Raw genomic sequence first — 18,189 nt, 5'->3', positions numbered from 1 at the left:
ACCTGTAATAATATGTGGACTGTTGGTTGGGATGAAGGTAAGGGAGGAAAATATGAGACTACAGAGTGTGGAGTGCTGGTAGACATAGCCAGCAAGTTTTACAACACCTTACTTAAATGCGCACACACACACACACACACACACACACACACACACACACTTTTCATTGTTTGGGTCCAATTAGATTTTAAAAACACTTTTCTGAGCCCATTTATGCAAAAGGCATTGTTGCTTCACTCTACACTTTGCATAGAGCAGAAGGAATCAAGGATTAGTGGGAAAAGATACCTGATATGAATGAATTCCCTCTCTGGTGAAGCATGGTGACATTATGACCATGATCTTGAAGAATCTGAGACACCCGGTCCAGCAGCAGATGATGGCTCCCACCTAGGAACAATTCACAACTGCATCTTTGTAATCATGAGAATAGAGTGCGTGAAGTTGATGGGGTGATAGAGCCAACACATGAGAGATAGAGAACAGAAAGATGACAGTGAGTAGAGGAAGATCAGCTTCATCAGCCACGCTGCCCATCTCCATCTGGGTAAGGCACAGCCACTCACCCTGAGCCTACTTGCCCAAACCCTTGACCTCGGCAAACCTCCCTCTGATTCTTTTGTGTGACTCTGGTCACAAAAGTGACCAAACATCAGTGTGATGAGCCTCTCTGTGCTTAGGCTTTAAGGAGTTCCTGATTCTAAGCACATGCTGATTCTAGCCAGGCCTTATGGACACTTGGTGCCCTACAGAAATAACTGTACTGATGGAAAGTTTGGCACAGTGCTATATATGAGTGTGAAGGACTCCTAGCGGAAAATTAATCAGAGCATTTCTGGAATCCTTCTCTCTGGAAATTTAGGCTAATGTGAGGGCCAAAACATGGGAACTTAACATCAGTCCAGGAAAGAGCCACTGGAGCAAAGGAGAGAGAGACATCACTTAGAGCCAAAATTCTTCAGATTCAAATATATTTGGCAGGAGGCTTCTCAGTTGGGGTCTGCATTTTGCTGAATATCAAATTAAGGCATTCAGAATAATTGTGGACGCTTGCAGTGGAACTGCAGGATCCTGTATGCATGAGAGACTGAGACACCACCCATCCTAGAAATATCCTGGGATCCTAAGGAAACAGAGTATGATCCCCTGGGGAGGTACAGTTTCTATCACATCAAGTTGTATCTAAAACCATATGCTACCAGGGGCCATTTTTATGGAATCTATGAGTCTCAGCAATAGTCAAAGCCAGACCACACGGGAAGGAATAGAATTTGCCCAAGCTGGGAACTGGGGGTTGTTTGGAAGATGAAGGTCCCATGATGATTGGGTCAGCTCACATGGATGTGGAACCACAGTAATAAAAAAGTTTAAAAAAGAGCTACAGCAATAGTGTGCATCTAGTTTCTTATACTCTAGTTTTTAATAGCTATACTTGTGTTGCCCTGAGGTAACACAGATTACATAAAACATGAACCCTACCCCCTCAGACTCCCTGCTCTGACTCTACCTTTAACCCATGCAGGAAATGGATTCAGGAGAGAAGGCTTCCTGCACCTGCACAGGCAGCCATTCCTAAAGGTCTTGGTGAGCACAGTGCATTCTGGAACAGAGGCAGGGCTTCAGTGCCTCCAAACCACACCTTCCTCCCCACCTCACAGAGTCCAGAGGACATGTACTTACAAGAAGGGAGGGAGTGCTTTTGTGTCACTGCTACTAACAATCGGAAAGAAAACTAAATGAATAAAAAAGGAATTCAAATGCAGTTACAGGGTTTCTTAAAGAGTGATTTTTAAAACTACCCACTAAAAGTGCATGAGATTGGAAGCTGTGAAAAGGCTGCTCCTGGGCTGAGAGAGCGGAGTAAATTCCTGCTGTGTGCCTTTAAGGAGGTCCAGTGTGCTCTGGCAAAGGTGCTGACCCTTAAGTTTCTTGTTCAGGAAAACACCGTGGGGGCTAAATGAGATGATTCAGCGTCCTTCCAGCTCTAAGATCCCCCGATTCCCAGTGACCTATACAGTCAAGTGACCTAAAAGAGCCCCCTGTGAGTTGAAATACAATGTTGGGGAAGCTCCATCCGAGGATGACCCTTTATCCTGATATGATTTTCCTTTTCATCTGCTAGTCCCTTTGGTGCAAAAGTAAAGGAGATAAAACTGAGGCCACAAAATGCAAAATTAACAGTCCCTCAAGTCCTTCAAACACTTCCAGCCCCACGGGTGAAAAGGAGTGGGCACTGGAGAGACCTGAACGCCCAGGGTCCAGTCCCCAACCCTGGCCAGTTCTCTAGGTTTTCTCTGGATGAAAACACCCTCCTAACTGTTATTGAAATGCCTTCCCTTCTCCAATTGGCTCCCATGCAGCCTCAGAAAATCCGTGCTGCTGTCCCCGTGAGCTCTTCCCTGGGCCTCCAAGAACCTGCAAATGCTCCCCCCACGACCCCGTCTCTGTTGACAATTGCTGCACACCCCTGAGAAGCTTAGGGTGAGCCTCTGAATGTCCAAACCGCCCTGGGGAAGACGTTGCCCTGCGTCTGGAGCACAGGGAGGGATCTCAAACCTCTCACCCCATCCCTGTGCCTCGGAGAGCTAGTCTGAATAGGAAGAGAGAGGAAAGGGTATTCTACTTTCTCCAGAAGTATCTTCTTCACCCCTACATGAGGCAGGGGCTCCTCATGCCCCAACAACCCCCTCCCGCCTGTCCCTCCTGCAGCCTGGGACCCAAGCGCTGTCTGGAAAACCCCACAGAGTGACCCTTTGGCCCAGGGCTATGTGCCTGAGCCTTCACGCAGGTGTCTGGGAAGAGCCTGTGTCTGATTCTCCAGCCACGCACTCACCCACCAAAGACAGGGTTAGGATCTTGGCGGCCTCAGAGAGCAGGAACCCGGGCAGAAGGAAGCCAGCTAGCAGCAGCACTCGCTGCCCCGCCATGCTCACTCCTGTACCAGCTGCGGAGCCCGGTTCTGTGCCCAGAGCCTGCACCCCGCGCCCCACACAGTAACCTGTGCGCCCTGGGGACACGCACTGCACTGGCAGCCAAGGAGATGCACTGGCAGGCAGCTTGGGAAGAGGTGAGAGGTGGATCCTGCCTGTAGTCTCTTTCTGTCTGTGACTTCTTGCCCTTCTGCTCCTCCTCCCCGGGTGTTTGCTCCACTGGCTAATATGTCCTCACCCTCCCTAACCTCAGGCATCTGGCAGAAGGAAGGAGGAGTTAGTGAGCGCTCCTTAACCCCTCTCCTTCCATGGAATCACTACACTCTCTGCAGAGAACATACTCTGAACCAGGAATGGCAGGGACTTCAGGAAGTCACTTCCAAGATAGTGCCACCCCCAGGTGACTCAGACCCATCTCCGTTTAGAGACTCTTCCACGAATTTTCCCACCTCCTAACTGCACTATTGACCTCATACTGTCATCCCCATGCCCCATTTCCCCAGGTACCTGCTTAAAATCTCTGCGAGTCTTCCAATCTCAAGACACCGCTCCCTGGAAGGAGTTGTGTCTACTCTCTAGAAGTCAATCCCCAAGAGAAGTCCACCTATCATTCCTGGACTGTATTCTGAGGACCTCTTAAGGAGGTCATTTATTTATGAAGACGTGCTAGAGTCCTAACTCTACAAGTCCAAGTCTTTACCTGAAGGTTTGAACCTCTACTGCTGAGACTATAATTCCAATGAGCATCATAAAATAGGACTGGGGATATTTCCACAGTCTCCTCAGGCACAAACTGAGGACATCTTGTCATTCTGACTCTTTGCAATGTCAGCCCTGGGAAGGACAGGGCATGCAAGCCCCAGAAGGCATTTTTGCATTTTCTATCCTCAAAACAAGACTGGCTCTTATAAAGGATTTCGGTGCAGCTTCCCTTACAGCCTTGGGTTGTCAGGTGACAGAATTCTGGGGAAGGAGGATGGAGTCTCTTTTCCAAGTGGAGGGGTATGATAATTCTGGAAGACTTTTGTTTTCCATGAGGCAGGGGCTCCTCTTGCTCCAACAAGATAGATTGACAAGAGTTTGCAGGAAAGGCAAATAGAAAATGAAAAAGTTTGTCAGGTGCCTGTTTTCAGTGTTATAGTGGGTGGCAGAGGCAGGAGCGAGGGAAACAGCCTGAGAAGGGACTGGACATGGAGGCTGGAATGGTTCAGGCTGATGCTCCTCCAACAGGGGCATGACAAAGAAGGTGGCTTCAAGGCTTAAAATATGAAGGCCACTGGTCCAAATTACCGTGGGAACAAAATCATACAACAGCCCTGCCTGACTGGCAAATAAAGAAGGCCATACGGGCTGAATAAAGAATTCTAATTTTAAGAAGAAGCCAATCAGCAGGTATTTACAACAAAATTAGCACATGGATATGATATGGATAACAGGAGTTGCCAGAACTGGTGGGAAGCTCATAAGAAATGGTAACACCCCCCCTCCAATATGGCATCCCCCAAGCCTACACTTGGCTTCGGGCCTTCAGCTTCAGGGCCCACACAGCCGCCTGGCCACCACACTCAACAGCTTCCCACACAGCCACACAGTGCCCAGGGTGACCATCAGCAGGGACAATAAGACATTCAGGAGGTACGTTCATGCCACAGTTATTGGAAAGTGTGGGCCTGAGTTGTGCTACACCCTATACCTGGAGGATGTGGTAGATCCAGCCCACCAGCCCCTGGTGGGGGTGGGGGGCTCAGGGTGCAGGAGCATCTGATGGTGCTGGGGCCACCGCTGCTGAAACGTACAGGTTGGCAGAGACAGAGGGTTGGTGGCAACATTAGATGGCAGGTTCTCAGCAGCTTAGGCTGAACAGAGAAGGCTGGTTTTCAGGTAATTATAACCTGGCCTGCAATTTACCAGCTGGATGCCTTAAAGAGTTTAATTTTATTAAAACTCCTGTGTGCACAGAATCCAATTTAATGCTGAAAGGTAAAGTTGCCCTTTATCAGTCCCTACATTCATGGAGTTTATGATCTACTAGACCAAAAGATACCTATATGGTTGCTAGGTGTGATCATTGCTAACAAAGCACCACTGTTTATAATCCTTTCAGTGGACAGAACTAGGAAATATATGGCTATAGATGTAGATATCAAGATCCTATATTTATTTCTCTGCCTATAGAAAAAATTATGAATTCATACTGATATCTCAATTCAATATATCACAGGGGTTGTTCTAATCTTCCTCATTTCCACATTTGTAATTGTCTTTTCCTAATGTAAGAAACAATATCAATACATTTCCTCATTTGCTCAGTCCTATCATGCCTAGAAAGTGAGGTCAAATACACTACCCCACACAACTATAAAAAACCTACTCAGTAGACAAGTTTTGTTTGCAGTTCTTTCTGTATTTAGACTGAATATACATAATTGACCCTTGAACAGATGGGTTTGAACTGCACAGGTCCACGAATATGTGGATTTTTTTCAATAAATACAGTTTAGTACTATATTTTGCTTCCTTATGATTTTCTAATAAAATTTCCTTTTCAGTTTTGCTCATTCACTTTGGGATTTCACACAGACTATGGAGGGAAAGAATAAAAAATAGTGGTTGCCTCACAGTCAGATTTATAGCCTCAAATATTTAGTTTGTATAAATGCAGTTTGGTTGTTGTTGAAAATGCAAATTACCAGGATTCAAACCTGGAGATTCTATGCAGTAGTTCTTGGGTGGGGCTTAGAATCCGTATTTTTAATAAGCATCTCAAGTGAACCTGACAAAGATGGGCTAAGAACCACACTTTGAGGAAAACTAATGCAGAGTGTGACCTGCATAATCCTGAAACACCAGTGTGGAAGGGTAATGGCTCACTGGAGCTGTATATATGTATACTGGGGTTGGGTTGGGAAAGGCTCTGACAAGGCAGCATATACAACTGATGAGATACCCATAGTAGAGCACCAATTGTTTCAGTGCTCCCAGGGCCCATATATCACCTTATTTCTCCGAAAAATGAAATATTTCTTGTCAAATACATGAAGTGAGCAAATTATTTGAAAAAAAAAAAACGCAACTTACTGGGGTGCCTGGGTGACTCAGTCTGTTTAGCGTCTGACTTCGGCTCAGGTCATGATCTCGTGGTTCGTGAGTTCCAGCCCCGCATCAGGCTCTGTGCTGACAACTCCCAGCCTGGCACCTGCTTCAGATCTGTGTCTCCCTATCTCTGCTCCTCCCCTGCTCGCACTCTGTGTGTATCTCTCTCTCAAAAATAAATAAACATTAAAAAAAAATTTTTTTAAAACACAACTTACCAAAACTGACACTAGAAGAATTATAAATTTTAAGTAACTTCAAATAGGTAATTTAAATTTCAATTTTTTAATAAAAATTGAATTCAGAATCAAAAGATTTCTAAAAAGACACCTATAGAAGCATAACCTCATAAATACAATAAAGAACATCAGACAGTTCTTCACTCAGCCCCAGAAATCCATGTGATATAGTTTTATGAGGCCTTTAAAATATTTTAAAATAGAATCCAGCAATATATCGAAAAACATAATACATCATCACCAATTCTTTTATCCAAGGATGCAAGGTCAATTTAACAGTCAAAAACTAATCATTATAATTCACCACAATAATAGAGTAAAAAGGAAGTATCACATGATCTCCTCAATAAATGCAGAACAAATCTTCGACAAAATTCAACACTCTTTTCTTATAAAAACTCTCCGCATGGCTAGGAATAGAAAGTAATCTCTTCAATATGATAAAAGGCATATGTTGAAAAAAATCTGTACTGTAATCATACTTACCGGTAAAATATTGAACTCTTTCCACCTAAGACAGGAACAAAGTAGAGATGTCAGCTCTCACCACTTTTATTCAACATCATGGTTTAAACTCTAGCCAGGACAATAAAACAAGAAAAATGGGTAAAAGAAATAATGAATGGAAAGAAAATGTTCTCAGTTTTATGAGACACTATTATCTATATAGAAAACCCTATGGAAGCTACAAAATAACCCAATAGTCTAATAAGTGAACTTATTAAAATTTCAGGACTCAAGGCTGACATATAAAAGTCAACTGTATTTCTATATAATACCAAAAGCATTTGAAAATTGAAATATAGGGGTGTCTGGGTGGCTTAGTCAATTAGGCATCTGATTCAGTTCAGGTCATGAACTCACACTTTGTGAGTTCAAGCCCTGCATCAGGCTCTGCACTGACAGCTCGGAGACTGGAACCTGCTTTAGATTCTGTGTCTGTCTCTCTCTCTCTGCCCCTCCCCTGCTCACGTTCTTTCTCTTTCTCTCAAAAATAAACATTTAAAAAATGTTAAAAGAAAATTTAAAAAAACCTAGATTTACCCCTTGTCTGAGCAATTGCCATCTGTGCACTAATGACACCATCATGAGGGTGATTCCTCATGTCCAATGGGGCACAAAGGTTTTACTTACCTGAAGTATTGGCTCATCAGGTTTGGCCATTAAGTGTCCAACATACACAGTGTTGGGAAGCTGTGGCCAGGCAAAGGCAAAGACAAAGCCAAAGCCAAAACTAACAAACCCCAGCTCTGCTTTCAGTTGAAGATGAAATAGCTCTGGCCTAGAGCCTTCTGGGAAATGTTCCTTGATAGTGTCATCAAACTGAGTATGAATATATACCATTTGCTCAAGGTTGAAATGAAGAACATCAGAGAGTTCTTCACCTGGTCTCAGAAATCCATGTGATCTGTCAGGGAGGACATGCAAGACACAGGTTCAGACAGCCCAAAATTGATATTTCAAATGTGCTAGTAAAGAGGTCACAGACAGCCTTCCAAGTTTCTCAGCAACCAGGAAAGTGTAACGATCCTATAGCATCAACCACCACTAGGTCAAAACTCTCATTCTTTAAGGAGCCCATAATATCTGTCCTTCCTAAAAAATGACTACACTGAGTTGTGTCATGAAGCTACATGACCTTTAAAAGGTTTGTAAATGAGCTCCTGCAAAAAAAGAAAAAAAAAGAAGTGAGAGATATTCAATATTCACAAATGGTGTTAATCTTCAAACACACTAAAGAATCTTCACACCAGAAGTGAACACCCAGAAAGCACTTTTTTTTTTTTAATTTTTTTTTTCAACGTTTATTTATTTTTGGGACAGAGAGAGACAGAGCATGAACGGGGGAGGGGCAGAGAGAGAGGGAGACACAGAATCGGAAACAGGCTCCAGGCTCCGAGCCATCAGCCCAGAGCCTGACGCGGGGCTCGAACCCACGGACCGCGAGATCGTGACCTGGCTGAAGTCGGACGCTTAACCGACTGCGCCACCCAGGCGCCCCCCAGAAAGCACTTTTGGCAGCAACCTGTTCTACTGCTCTCTCCTGAGAACTTTCTGATCCAGATACTGGTCCTTTCATGACCTCCAAATCTACCATGGCATTTTTCTGTTTTTTCTTTGCTACAATTCTTTCTGATGCTTAGAATGTTCCTGCTTTCTTCCTCTTCCTTTCTTCCCCTCATCAAAATCCTACCCATCTTTTGGCGCTCTTCCTGCTGTGGGACATATTACCAGCTATGGCTGGTGTCTCTGATCTCTCTCCACTGGTTGAATCCTGAAGCTCATCCATGACGTTCTGTAAGACCTCCAATTATATGCAAACTTTGTTTTTTGGTTTTTTTTTTTTACATTTTTATTTATTTTTGAGAGGCAGAGAGAGACAGAGTGTGAGTGGGGGAGGGCCAGAGAGAGAGGGAGTCACAGAATCCGAAGCAGGCCCCAGGCTCTGAGCTGTCAGCACAGAGCCCAACGCGGGGCTTGAACCCACGAACCATGAGATCATGACCTGAGCCGAAGTTGGACACCCAACCAACTGAGCCACTCAGGTGCCCGGCAAACTTTGTTCTTAAATATACCTGTGTGTAGGACTTGTTTTCCCGCAGCTGTGAGCATCCTGATTACAGGGTCTCATGAACACAAGTGAAAAAACAGCTTTTTCCATTGGAGAAACCACTGTAAAAGCTGTGTGTTAGTGACATCTGCTGGTTTCTTGCTTTCAACTATTGGACCAATGGATGTCTTCACACTCCACTGGCAACAAATCCTTCAAAAATGTGACTGGTGCTTGGGGTTCCCACTTAAGGGCCAGTGAATGAGGATTTTGTACCTTTACCTCCCTCTCAGGGCCTCTTCTATGATACAGATTCCAACAACCCTGCTGAAGATTAATGTCCTGTGTCAGCTTTTACTTGAGGATTTACTTTGTTTTATTGGGGATTCATTTACTTTTCTTTTAATAATGGTTAAACATGTGCTATGGTTTATACAACATTTGACAAATGCCGCACCAAAGTGATTCTGCACTGATGATTCAGGATGCAGAATATGGGCTGAAAAATGAGATTCCTACTACTCATGCCCAGGATTTAGGCACTTGACTTATGAACTGCAGATCAACAATCAGCTGCATGATCTCCTTTCACTAAAGTGAAGGCCCAACACTTAGAGAGAACCTCTGGAGAGTGGTGAAGGGGAAAACAGAAACATGGCTCCAGGAGGAAGGTCTCTACTCTGTGTGCTATAGGGGAGCGTTACAAATATATCTATGCCTGGACTTCACCATAAATAGTTTACATGAGACTTTCTGAAAGTGAACCCCAAACATAAGCATTTGTTCAAAGCTCCTCAGGTAATTCTAATATGCAGCCAGGGTTCAGAAGTGCCCTCCTGAGAGACAGAGAAGGCAAATATGCATTTATCCTAACATAAGGACACAGGGTATACCACCATTCATGCCTATTTAAATGGCTCAACTATTTCTAAAATTGGTTCTGGATGGATGCCTGGGTGGCTCAGTTGGTTAAGCCTCCAACTGTTGATTTCGGCTCAGGTCATGATCTTACGGTTCATGAGATTGAGCCCTGCGTTGGGCACAGAGACTGACCAGGATCCTCTCTCTCCCTCTCTCTGTGCCCCTCCCCAGCTCGCACTCTAAATAAAAACAAATAAATAAACAAACATTAAAAAAAAAATTGGGGGTGCCTGGGTGGCTCAGTCCATCAAGTGTCAGACTTCCGCTCAGGTCATGATCTCATGGTTCATGGATTCGAGCCCCACGTTGGGCTCTGTGCTGACAGCTCAGAGCCTGGAGCCTACTTCAGATTCTGTGTCTCCCTCTCTCTCTGCCCCTCCCCTGCTCTCTCTCTCTCTCTTTCTCTCTCAAAAATAAATAAACATTAAAAAAAATTTTTTAATAATAAAATTGGTTCAGGGAAAAGAAGATGGAATGAAATAATGTTGGGACAAAAAAGTGGTTAAGAGTGCTGTTTCAATGAAGAAAATACTTTCTATGAGGATAATTACTGACAATTACTGGGGACAAGAGAGAGGAATTTGTTTTGTCACTTCAGCAGTGTGATGAGCAGGGCAGCCTTCTTCCAAAGGTCACAAGATTATGAGGAGAAAATAAATGCGGCCAAATGGGCAGTCATTTTAGGTTATAATAAGTTTGATGAGGGTGTTCTGATTGGATTGGAGGGTGGGGGGTGCAGGCAGACAACTACTTTAAGCCAGAGAGAGAAGAGTCCAAGAAGCCTTCTTGAATCCAACGATCAAGTCAAGATAATTTTCCCAGTTATATCTGGGACGATATCAAAGGTTTCAATAACTATAAAAAACTAGTCAAGGAAGATGTAACTTATAATTTGGCCTAGTATTTTTATACATCTTGACCTTTAGGTAGTGTAATTAAATGTTTACTTTCTGCCTACTATATGCCATACACTATGATAGGTTCTGTGGATCTCGTAGTGTGCAAGGAAAACATGATCTTTGCTCTTATGGACCTTACGGTTTGACAGGGAAAGCAGATATTGAGCAAATCATTACAAGGAAAAAATTACCAGTGTGTTAAGTGTTTAAAAAGAAAGAGGTAGGCATTATGAAGTGTACAAACAACGTAATTAGCTTAGCAGTTAGTACAGTAATTCTCTCTATGTGCTACTACCAATTTCATATATGTTGGTGGGGATACATTTTAAAACTTAAGCTTTTTTTTTTTTTTTTAATTTTTTTTTTCAACGTTTTTATTTATTTTTGGGACAGAGAGAGACAGAGCATGAACGGGGGAGGGGCAGAGAGAGAGGGAGACACAGAATTGGAAACACGCTCCAGGCTCCGAGCCATCAGCCCAGAGCCTGACGCGGGGCTCGAACTCACGGACCGCGAGATCGTGACCTGGCTGAAGTCGGACGCTTAACCGACTGCGCCACCCAGGCGCCCCAAAAATTAAGCTTTTAAAATAAATGTTTAAAGGGGTACCTGCCTGTCTCAGTCGGTAGAGCACGCAACTCTTGATCTCAGGGTTGTGAGTTCAAGCCCTACATTTGGCATGGAGCCTTAATTAAAAAAGAAAAAAAAATTAAGTAACACAGGGACTAGTTTTGAGAAATTCAAGACATTTGGTATACATTTTTGGAAATTAGCACATGAAAATAGGAACACCTGGGTGGCTCAGCCAGTTAAGTGTCCAACTCCGGATTTTGGCTCAGGTCATGACCTCATGGTTCATGATATCAAAACGCACATAAGGGTCTGCGCTGGCAGTGTGGAGCCTGCTTGGGATTCTCTCTCTCCCTCTCTCTTCCCCTTTCCTCCTCGTGCTCTCTCTCTCTCTCCTCTCTCTCACTCAAAATAAGTTTAAAAAACTTAAAAAAAGAGAGAAAGAAAATATAAACATTAACAATATGAGAGAGAAAAGACTTGCATAAATAGTGTTAGGCCCTGTAGGTCACAGTCGAAAAGTGTATGTTCCCTGCTAAATCTAGTTGGAGGATGGGAGAACAGAGGGAATACTTTTCATTTGTTTAGGCCTGTTTTGTTTTGTTTTGTTTTGTTTCTGTGCCTATTGGCCAGTCTCTCAACTCCCTCCAATATTCTCTCAATAGGATTTTCAATAAGGTCAACTTATTGACTAATTTTTTTTTTTCCCTCCAGAGATGTTCTTTCTGGATTCTTCTATCAATTCAACCTGGACCAACTGCTCTCCAGGCCAACTGCACAGCTGATACATTAGGACAAATCTTAACACTCTCTTGTTTTGCCACTTCTATATACTTACCCTTCGTCTTCCTCTTTCTTGGTCACCCCATTGTTCTGCTGGGACTAAACTCTGTAATAACTTCTTAAGAAGTGGTATATGAAAAGGAAAACCTTTGAGACTATTTTACTGTCAAGTCTTGTTGGGTTTTCTGTGTCCACTGCTGTATGTCAATGCTAAAAAGTTTGATGCCATTCTGAGTCCTACTCATCATTGCAGTATATCAAAACATTTAGGTTGCTTTTAAAATAGTTTTTTTTTTTAAGTTTATATTTACTTTGACAGAGAGAGAGCACATGTGAGTCAGGGAGGGGCAGAGAGAGACAGGGAGAGAGAGAATCCTAAGCAGGCTCTAGACAGTCAGTGTGGAGCCCCATATGGGGCTCAAACCTTCTCTGTGGGATCATGTGGGAACTGTGAGATCATGACATGAGCTGAAATCAAGAATCAAACACTTAACTGACTGAGCCACCCAGGCACCCCAAAACATTTAGATTGCTTTTTATTAACCACTGCTATTCTGAAATGTCACCATGATTTCCCCTGGTGTAGGTCATTTTTTTATTCTTTGTGTTGAATGCAGGTGGGATCTTTCAGTATGGAGCTACACGTATTTTAGTTCTGGAAATTTTTCTTGTATTAGTTGTTTGATAAGTTTCTCCTGCAATTTTGCTGTTTTCTTTTCCTGGATTGTTATCAGAAAAATCATTGTGATGGGGTGCCTGGGTGGCTCAGTTGGTTAAGCATCCGACTCTTGATCTCTCAGCTCAGGGTCTTGATCTTAGGGTCTTGAGTTCAAGCCCCAGGTTGGGGTCCACACTGGGCATGGAGCCTACTCTAAAAAAAAAAGAGAAATCATCTTGATCCAATCTCCACAAATTATACACAAGGTTTCATGCAACATAAAGCAGTATTTTGTCAAATTGATCTGGAAATGTGTGCGAAGGGTTTGCATGAATGGGTTGAAGACAGAAGTGAGAGGATGTGAGATGGAGGGATGCAGAAGATGATGAAGAGAGTGAAACAGTGTTTCAAACTTTCTTATGCTAGAGTTATGGTTTAAGATGGACTTTGAAATAAACACAGATACCACACACATATCATTTTCATTGTAATAACTCAGTAGAACTAAAATGAAGTTTTGCTGAACATTTAACATATGCAAGGTTTATCACCTATGGTAGGAGGGTCCAAACAGTATTGTCCAATATGGCAGCCATCAGCTACATGTGGCTGTTGAACACTTGAAATGTGGCTAGTGTGAATTGTGAAATACACACCAGATTTCAAAGACTTAACACAAACAAATGTGAACTATGTCATTAATAATTTTTATATTGTTTACACGTTGAAATGATATTTTGGATATACGACTTTCAATAAAATGTATGATGAAAATTAGTTTGACCTGTTTTTATTTTTCATGTGTCTTCTGGAATATAAATACATCATGGGGCTTGCATTTATAGCTCATGTTGTATTTCTATTGGACAGAACATGGAATAGAAAGACAGGATACCTAATGTGAATGAAAGTCCATTCTGTTGAAGTAAGATCACATCATGCCCATGGTCTTGAAGAATCTGAGATACCTGGGCCATCAGTAGATAATGGCTTCCCCTTGGGAACAGGGCTTCATTTTTGTGAGGTCCATGAAGAGAAAGGCTAGGGTGGGAGGGTAGGGAAACAGAGAAGCTTCAGGATAAACCTTTGCTGGATGGTGAGCAGAAGGAAAGCTTCATCTGCCTCTTCATTTCCTATATGGGCAACCCCGCCCTGGACCCTCAGAGTCCTCATGCAGAATGAGGACTCACCTGCCCTCACCTGCGGCAACTCTCCTCTAGTTTCCCTGTCCTGTGACCCAGAATGATAGGTAGAGAGGAAAAGGTTAGGACTTGCGGTCCCTGGATGTAGAGAAAACACATATTTTAAAACAATGCTGGGAACATCTAACCATGAGAGAAATTCCCTCAGACTTAAAGTTTTTCTTAAGAAGGTAACAAACACTACCTACTCCTTCCCCCACTCATGTTTCCCACAGAAATGAACAACTCAGCACCTAATCAGGCCAACAAAGGAAAAAAAAGTTGGGGGGGGTGGGGAATGGACCAAAACCGTATTAAATAAAGTCCCTTGCCCATAGTTGGGGGCATTCACTTTCAAACGTCCCCTCTCTGTAAAGAGAGTTTTCATACTATTCTTACTTTCTAATCTTATATTCTAATAAACTTTTGCCTGCTGCTCATTTTATTTTGTGTCCACTTCTTCGTTTTTCCAGGTGGGGAGACAATAAATTCTGAGGAAGTGAGGTAAAAAAAAAAAAAAAAAAAAAAAAAAATCCTGCAACGGGAGGGGCTCTATCCATGACAATGTGATAAGTTCTTGAGGACTTACTTAGAGCTTAAAGTATTCTTCTTTCTAGGAAATACACTACATTTTTTAAAAGGTCAAGCCCCTTGGGGCACCTGGGTGGCTCAGTCAGTTGAGTGACTTAGGCTCAGGTCATGATCTCACTGGTTGGTGGGTTTGAGCCCCACAATGAGCTCTGTGCTGACAGCTCGGAGCCTGGAGCCTGGAATTCTGTGTCTCCCTCTCTCTCTGACCCTACCCCCCTCATACTCTGTCTCTAACATAAATATTAAAAATAAAAAAAAAAATTTTAAGGTCATGCCCCTTAATCAAGCTCCAAAAACTAATTCCACTTGGTGGTATACCTACGACTTCCTATAGCAGACAGCAGATCAGGGGTATCCTAGATACCCAAAGAGGAGGGGTATCCTCCTCTTTGGGAATTTTTGCGACAGTGGAAACCAGAAAGTGGCTGGAAAGTGAGCCCAGGAGGCAGTCATGGGGCGGAGGTGGAACTAGTCCTTAAAACTAGAAACTTCCTTTAAGTGTAAATGCTTTGTGCGGGGGGTGGGGGGGGTACTTATTTTGGGTCTGAGCTTGGCTCCAGTAAGAATTCAGACGTGGTGGGTGTGAAAATAAAGGAAACCTTTAGAGTAGAGCGAGGAAGCCCTGAAGGGGGAGCTCTCACGCACGCACCACACAGCCCACGGAAGCAGCAGGAAGAAGGAAGATCATGGTTTCCACCACGGGAGGCACTTTTCACACGGGAGTTTTTTTTATCTCCTGCCTTTAAGAAAAGGAAAGGAGCTCTCAACCTGCCCCAGCTGCCTGCAACCAATGAGAAACTGCCCCAGTCTCCAACTCTTGTTCTTCTCCAAGGAACTTTTGTTCAGAATAAACCCTCCCCAATTTCCTCCTCAGACCTAATAAAAGCTGACCTTCTCTTCGTCTCTTGGGCTTCGCCATAGGTTCCTTGTCCTGAATTGTAGTTCCTTTGCTATCTCCACATACATTCATTCATTTTTTTGCTTACATAACATTGCTCTTTGCTCTGTTTAAAGTTAACGAGCGGTCCCTGCAGCCCGTCCTCACTCCCGCGCCAGAACTCGGCCCGACCAGATTGACGTGAAGGAGCGACGGAAGGCTGGCGGAGACCGCCTAGGGCAAAGGGCACAGTCCTCCTCGCCGGCGCCGCCCCCAGGCGCCCGCCTGCAGTCACCTTCCGCCGGCGCGCGGCGGCGCAGACTCCAGGAGCTTCCCCAGCCCAGCCGCGGAGGGGCGGCCCAAGCGCGCGCGCTGCCCGCCCCGCACTCACCCAAAGAGGACGCGGCCGGGATTTGGGCGCCTTCCGGCAGCAAGAGCCCCGGCGGCAGCAACGCCAGAAGCAGCGCGGTCGGCCCTGCGCTACTCGCGCGCGCGGTGCCCGCCACGCCGGGCGCTGTGCTGCGCCGTGGGCCTGGCACCGCATGGGGGGCGAACTCCAGGCTGCAGGACCCGAGAGCGGGGTGCCTTCTCCGACCGGGTCGCAGCCAAGGGTCTGGCCTGGCTTCTTTCCCCCGCCCCTGCTCGGCCCTTTGATAGCTATTGGGACCCACCTCTTTGGCCCTGCCTAGAAATCCGGGTTTGGAGGGTCTGCACGAAAATTTCATGAGGACAGGCGCCTCCTTGAAGTGGGCAGGTGAAACTCAGCAGCGCTAGCCTGGAATGCTAACTCGGGATACCCGGATTCTTCTTTTCGTATCCCAGGGTCCCTTTTTTTGGACCTTTCTTCTGACTTTTGGGTGCCCATTGCCCTTCTCACTAATTCTAATAGTCACACATACCTGATCTCCAATTCTCCCCTTCTTCCCCCAGAGGGTGGCGATGCTGTTTAAACCTCACCCCAGAGGTGTTGATGTTTTAACAATATCCCACTCAAGCCCCAGTACCTCCGATAATTAGCAGTAGCACAAATCGGGCGGGGATGGCGACTGAGTAAATTCACCCATTCAACACAAATTTATTGAACACTTAGTATGGGTCAGGCAAGAGTGGGTCTGCAAACAAAACAAAAATCATTCCTCACGGAACTTCTGTTATGGAGATGAGTACAGTATTGGCAATAGTATGTTAGTGCTAAGTTTCAAGGAAGAAAAATTTAGGGATGGCCCCTCTGAAAAATGACTTCCAGATAAGGCTCTGAAGGAAGAGGATGAGTTTGACAACGAGGATGTTCGCTGTTTCTTAATAAAGGAGTGTCTGCTATGGGGCAGCACTATGCCTTGCCTTGCTTTGCCTTTCTTCCCTCCCTCCCTTCTACCTTTCCTTCCTACCTTCCTTCCTTTTTTTTTTTTTTTTTTTGGTGTTAAGGTACCATCATTTATTTTGGCATTTTCAAATACATTATTTGATTATAATCCTCACAACCACCCTGATGAGCTCTGTTATAAACGATCTCACTCCCCAACTTTTTCTGACAAAGGAATCTGAGGTTCAGGTTTACTGGGAGTCTCTGACTTAACCAGGATTCAGGGGATCCAAACACCATATTAAGAAATGCCACTTTCTTTTTTAAAAATTTTTTTTTCAATGTTTATTTATTTTTGGGACAGAGAGAGACAGAGCATGAATGGGGGAGGGGCAGAGTGAGAGGGAGACACAGAATCGGAAACAGGCTCCAGGCTCCGAGCCATCAGCCCGGAGCCTGACGCGGGGCTCGAACTCACGGACCGCGAGATCGTGACCTGGCTGAAGTCGGACGCTTAACCGACTGCGCCACCCAGGCGCCCCCAGAAATGCCACTTTCTTTTCGATTCTTACAGTAAGATGTATATTTTTGGTGTTTTTTAAATGTTTATTTATTTTTGAGAGAGAGAGAAGGGGGCAGAGAGGGAAGGGGCAGGGAGAGGAGGAGACAGAGAATCCCAATCAGGCTCCTCACTATCATCACAGGGTCCAATGATGGGCCTGAACTCCAGAACCCGGAGATCATGACCTGAACCTAAACCAAGAGCAGGGGGCTTAATGGACTGAGCCACCCAGGAGCTCCTCTATATTTTTGGATCTTCCACATACATAACCATCAAAATCAAGGTAAATAAAAGTTTCCTTCTTCTTTTCTCATCCTTAGGCCTTTTATTTCTCTTGTCTTATAATTATGGAACATCCAATGCTGAATAGAAGTGCTGATAGTAGGCAACCTTGGCTTCTTCTGGATCTGAAAGGTAAAGCCTGTAGCATTAAGGATGATATCTACAGTAGTTTTAGGTTCCTCTTTATATGTATACATGTGTATATATACATATATAAATACTCATCCTTTATAAAAAAAAATGTTCTTTTAAAAAATGGGACTTTAAAAATATATAAATGAATTTTATCAAAATGTTTTCAGCATTTGAGATGATGATGTGATTTTGCTGTTTTCAACTATTAATGTGATTTACAGAAACTGACTTTTTAAAATCTTTTACATTTTGAAATAGAGACATTCAGAAAAGTGCATACGATACAAATGTATATTGTGTATAGTGTATAATGTATATAGTTGATAAGTAGAGACATACTTGTAAAAAACACCCAAGTGAAGAAATTTGTTGCCCTTAGTAACCCTAAGCCCCTCTGAGCTATACCCCTGAATGTCCATTCCTCCCAGAAGCACTACTTTGACTTAAATGTTAAATCACTTCACATGACTTTACAATGTGCCCAACTATGTGTGCATTTCTAAACAATAAAGTTTAGTTTTTGCCTGTTTTTGTTCTTTTGCTGTTTTGAATTGGATTTTTTTTTTTTTTGGTCATTCCAACTTTCCTGTATTTGAAGCTATTTCCTATTTCTA

The 18,189-nt window shown here is 43.9% G+C and overlaps 1 protein-coding gene and 1 long non-coding RNA gene across 5 annotated transcripts in view; both read right to left on the bottom strand.

Annotated features, from left to right (window-relative positions):
* Positions 1 to 6,026, bottom strand: part of LOC115524724 (UDP-glucuronosyltransferase 3A1) — a 31,900-nt gene extending 25,874 nt beyond the window's left edge. Inside the window, exons 1-2 of one of the 4 annotated variants that reach the window (XM_030331317.1) lie at positions 6,009 to 6,026; positions 289 to 390 (exon numbers count right to left, since the gene is read on the bottom strand). In XM_030331317.1, coding sequence (XP_030187177.1) covers positions 289 to 322 — 34 coding nt within the window. In that variant the 5' untranslated portion in view covers positions 323 to 390; positions 6,009 to 6,026. Of the gene's footprint in view, positions 1 to 288; positions 391 to 1,507; positions 1,527 to 2,833; positions 2,993 to 3,021; positions 3,188 to 6,008 lie in introns of those variants that run through there. The other 3 variants (XM_030331300.1, XM_030331307.2, XM_030331326.1) reach the window with 3 other exon arrangements.
* A 1,376-nt stretch (positions 6,027 to 7,402) lies between these two features.
* LOC115524740 lies at positions 7,403 to 15,464 on the bottom strand. Its single transcript, XR_004344208.1, has 3 exons — positions 15,308 to 15,464; positions 13,540 to 13,685; positions 7,403 to 7,670 (listed from the first exon to the last, which is right to left on the bottom strand). It is a non-coding gene; the product is annotated as an uncharacterized LOC115524740 (long non-coding RNA).
* Between the last annotated feature and the right edge of the window lie 2,725 nt (positions 15,465 to 18,189).

The sequence above is a fragment of the Lynx canadensis genome, chromosome A1, assembly GCF_007474595.2.
Source record: "Lynx canadensis isolate LIC74 chromosome A1, mLynCan4.pri.v2, whole genome shotgun sequence".
In the NCBI taxonomy this organism is placed as follows: domain Eukaryota; kingdom Metazoa; phylum Chordata; class Mammalia; order Carnivora; family Felidae; genus Lynx; species Lynx canadensis.
Note: the sequence above shows the minus strand (reverse complement) of the source record. Positions and strands in the feature narration are given on the sequence as shown.